We start from the raw sequence: 3,654 nt of genomic DNA, 5'->3' as shown, positions 1-3,654 counted from the left end.
GTGGGGTCGAAATCATTAATTATATTTGATATTTCAAACGTATTAGACTTGACTCAAACAAATTCCGAATACACAAATTATTAAAAATTAAACGAAATAAAAATATGAATGAACAAAATACAATTAATATTGATATAACATTTGAGTTATATATATATATTTTCGTTAAGATAATGTGTTCTGTTCTCATGGTCCACCGGACCTGGGTTGTGGTCACCCAAAGCTAATTATCCAAACAAGTTACCAACTTGGGTTTTGTTTGAATTCAATAAATGTGACAAAAGGGAAAAAGTCAAAATTAGGGTGTTGGTATTCAAAGAAAGTGGCAGTACTAGAAAAGAGGTTGTTATTATCCACTAAGGTATTCGTGGCAGTGAAAGGATGGAGATTGAAATCTTGGGCCTACACATAATCCCCCTTTCTACCACGTGGCATTTCTCTGTTACGTTGCCTCAATCACCAAATCTCGCCGTATAACAGAAACAACCACCGATAACAAATTATTTTTATTTTTTTCGAAAAATTAGGTAGATATTGGTTGCTAATTATCAGGGTCACATATATAAGATGAGAGAGAAAATATTTGTTTTTTGTAAAGAAAAAAATTAATTTTGATGTAAAATTAAGGGGAAAAAGAGAAGCCATGGTAAATGTGAGAAAGAATGAGAGATCGTCGGCCAAGAAGATACACACGATACTCTTGTAATGTATATATCCGTAGAATCTATATTTAATTATGATAATAATATTATGGGATTAGGACTTCGATTTGTGTTTCCTCTCCGGGATATAAATATGCATGTGTATCTACGTCAGAGATAATCCATACGGACGTCAGAGATAATACATTCACGTGGTCTTGTTCTGTAAATTACTCTGTTTCTTTTCTTTTTTCCGTTTTTCCCATTTGATTTCGCTTTTTTACTTCCGAGGATTCTGTTTGTTTGTGGGAAATATTCTGCGGTTACGTTCGATCACGGGTCTTTTTGACGGTTGGTTTTCTTTATATACACACACAAAGGGCTCTGTTTCAGCCCAAGACTCTCGTTCTGAGTATTTGATAGCGAAATAGACGGAGAGATTTTAGAGAGTGAAAATGGACGGACGGAAGAAATCGGGTTCTTCATTCACCTCTGACCTCTTCGGGTCCAAAGATTCTGATGTTGACGCTTCATCTTCTGGGATTTTCGGGTCAATTTTTGCGCAACCCGCTAAGGTAGTACAGACTTTTCTTTAATAAAGTGATAATAATTTGCCATAAATATTTGGGTTCTTGCGTTTTAGGTAATTGGATTTCCTGATTCGGTAAAAATGGTTGTTTGGTCCGGTAGGACTGTTAGTATAATAACATTTGGAATTGAGGTGTCGGCTGTTCGAAGCTTTTCTAGGTTGGTGAAAGATAAATATGTACGTTGTTTCAACACTTGTGCTGGTTATCAGGATGTCTAAGAAACTTTGTTGGCAACTAAGTTCAGTTTTCATGGTAGATAACATGAAGGGATGTGATGAAATTATATAAATCATCTTTTCCTTACTCTGAGGGAGCAGAATCGAAAGTTTTTACTGCATTAATCAAGCTTGCCTTTTATTGCAATAAATCTCAATGTGTGATGATGATTGTTAAAGCCTTGAAGTAATCACGTGTTTAATTGCTAAGAATTTAATGGGTTCTTCGTAGAGGACTGATCTTTTTATGGCAGGTGACATTCATTCATGTGCTACCGTGTATGCATTCTATAATAAATTCGTTAATTATACTCGTCCGATGCATTTTTCAATGAGAAAAGCTCGTATCTCACCTCATATGGTAGAATTTTCCAAATTGGTGCTTGTGACTGAGATCTGTTCTTAATTTTTTATAATGGCTTCAGACAATAGGCAATGATTCTCTGTGCACGCCGGAGAAAGAGAAGAAGCATGAGCCTGGAAGTCAGAGTTGGAATAGCAAGACTGCTGTTTCAGGTATGTTCCAATCAAGATCCTCATTTCTGGAAGATTAAAACTCTTCGACAGAAAAAGTGAGATTGTTTTATTTTTATGCTCCTTCTTTCAACGGCCGATTTAATGTATTTGCGTTAGGCATAAGATGATTTAAATGAATTATGAGTTAACCATTAGAATACCAAATGCATTTCGTCCATCCATACAAAATATTGTCGAATATTTAGTTGTAGTCAGCATATGTCTAGTAGTTGTAATTAGATTCTTTTAGGCCCTGCTAAATTCGACTGAAGAGTATTTGACTTATTGCATGAATGCTGCTGAAACGGTTGAATTTTTAATCTTGGATGTAATTCTTCAGTGACGCTTGGTAATGCTGTAAATGGTGAAGGCAACTTCCAGAGGCCGAAAGGCAAGGATACGGGTTCGTTTTATCCGGTGGAAAATGTGCATCCTTGTCATTATAGCTCGTCGATTTACTATGGTGGCCAAGACATTTATTCTCGACCTCAGACTGCCCAGAGCACCGTGTTCACCACTGTGAGTAGGCTTGAAGTCCATTCGAAGGAACATCAAATTAATAGTTTTTGCAGCCAGTTGGACAATTATGTGGCCTCCTTTAGGAGACTTTTCCATCATCATTTTATAAAACCTCTATTTATGAGCAGGATAAATGCTAATACTTTAGGTGAAGAAGATATGCAAATACCCCGGAAAAGGGAAAAAGATCATAGTGATTTAAGAAACATATTTCATCACTGGTTCATAAAACTTTTATTCCACGCTTCATAACATCGAACAACATCTGCTAACATTTTATATCCATTTTTCATGTACTGTAAATCTGGATTTGTCAAATGGACTTGAACTAATGACGGCTTAGCATATTTTTCAGTTCAATAAAGATGGAGGAGAAGATGACTCAGATGGTGCTTCAAGAGGAAACTGGTGGCAGGGTATGTTATCCATCGTTGTTAAATTATGTGTTCTACCAAGCACCGATTATGTTCTGAGATTTTATTTTCTTTCGGCAGGTTCTCTTTATTACTAGGAGCTCGTCTCCATTACAAGTGAATTTACATATACTTAGGTACAGGCTGACTAGAGCTTTTGATGTAGATTGTGAATCAATTTAGTTTGTTTGAAAATCATCAACAGTGTTTTTAGCTTATTATCTGGTTATAAATCTTTTTTTTTTTCCATTTCTTCGTAGGAAGATACAAACGCAGGGCATCGACAGCAGCATATCAGTTTAATTTAGACGAAAAGTAACCTCAGCTAAGGACTGGCATTTGTTGCCTCCATTTGTGTTGCCTAGGCATCACTATTATTATCCTTGTAATTGTAGCTAGTATCTTTTTTATTTGTGCTACATAATGTAAAAGATATGTAACTTGATGCTCTTCGAGCCAATTTAACTGCTGTATCTTACTATGAACTTTTGCTTCTCCATTCAAGGTATTGTGTGCGATATGCTACACCCCGTGTGCAATCCGGCCTATAACATTTTGTGGGCCTTACACCAATCCGATGGCCTATAACGCTCTGTCGGAGACTGGTAAAGATTCAAGTATTAATGTTTCGAGTACGGTAACTTTTGAGCATTGTTTCGTAGGCTGGGTACTATACTACTATGTGGTATAGGAATGTTTGATGAGTGGATTTAAAAGCAACGGTGACAAAGTTGTGTTTTTTATGCACGTAAGGAATGCG

At 36.2% G+C, this 3,654-nt stretch overlaps 1 protein-coding gene across 2 annotated transcripts; it reads left to right on the top strand.

The window, feature by feature from the left end:
- The first annotated feature begins 553 nt into the window (after positions 1-553).
- Positions 554-3,379, top strand: LOC140971714 (uncharacterized). 2 transcript variants are annotated; one of them, XM_073434136.1, is made up of 6 exons: positions 554-1,216; positions 1,872-1,962; positions 2,303-2,481; positions 2,837-2,897; positions 2,976-3,031; positions 3,159-3,379. In XM_073434136.1, exons 1-5 carry the CDS (start codon positions 1,097-1,099, stop codon positions 2,990-2,992), a joined length of 468 nt encoding a protein of 155 aa, XP_073290237.1. In that variant the 5' UTR covers positions 554-1,096; the 3' UTR covers positions 2,993-3,031; positions 3,159-3,379. The 2 variants fall into 2 exon arrangements, with proteins under 2 accessions (XP_073290237.1, XP_073290236.1); XM_073434135.1 differs by having other exon boundaries at positions 556-1,216; positions 3,155-3,379.
- The last annotated feature ends 275 nt before the right edge of the window (positions 3,380-3,654 follow it).

Source organism: Primulina huaijiensis, chromosome 2, assembly GCF_012295235.1.
Source record: "Primulina huaijiensis isolate GDHJ02 chromosome 2, ASM1229523v2, whole genome shotgun sequence".
NCBI classification, from domain to species: Eukaryota; Viridiplantae; Streptophyta; class Magnoliopsida; order Lamiales; family Gesneriaceae; genus Primulina; species Primulina huaijiensis.
This window is presented reverse-complemented; position numbering and strand designations above follow the sequence as displayed.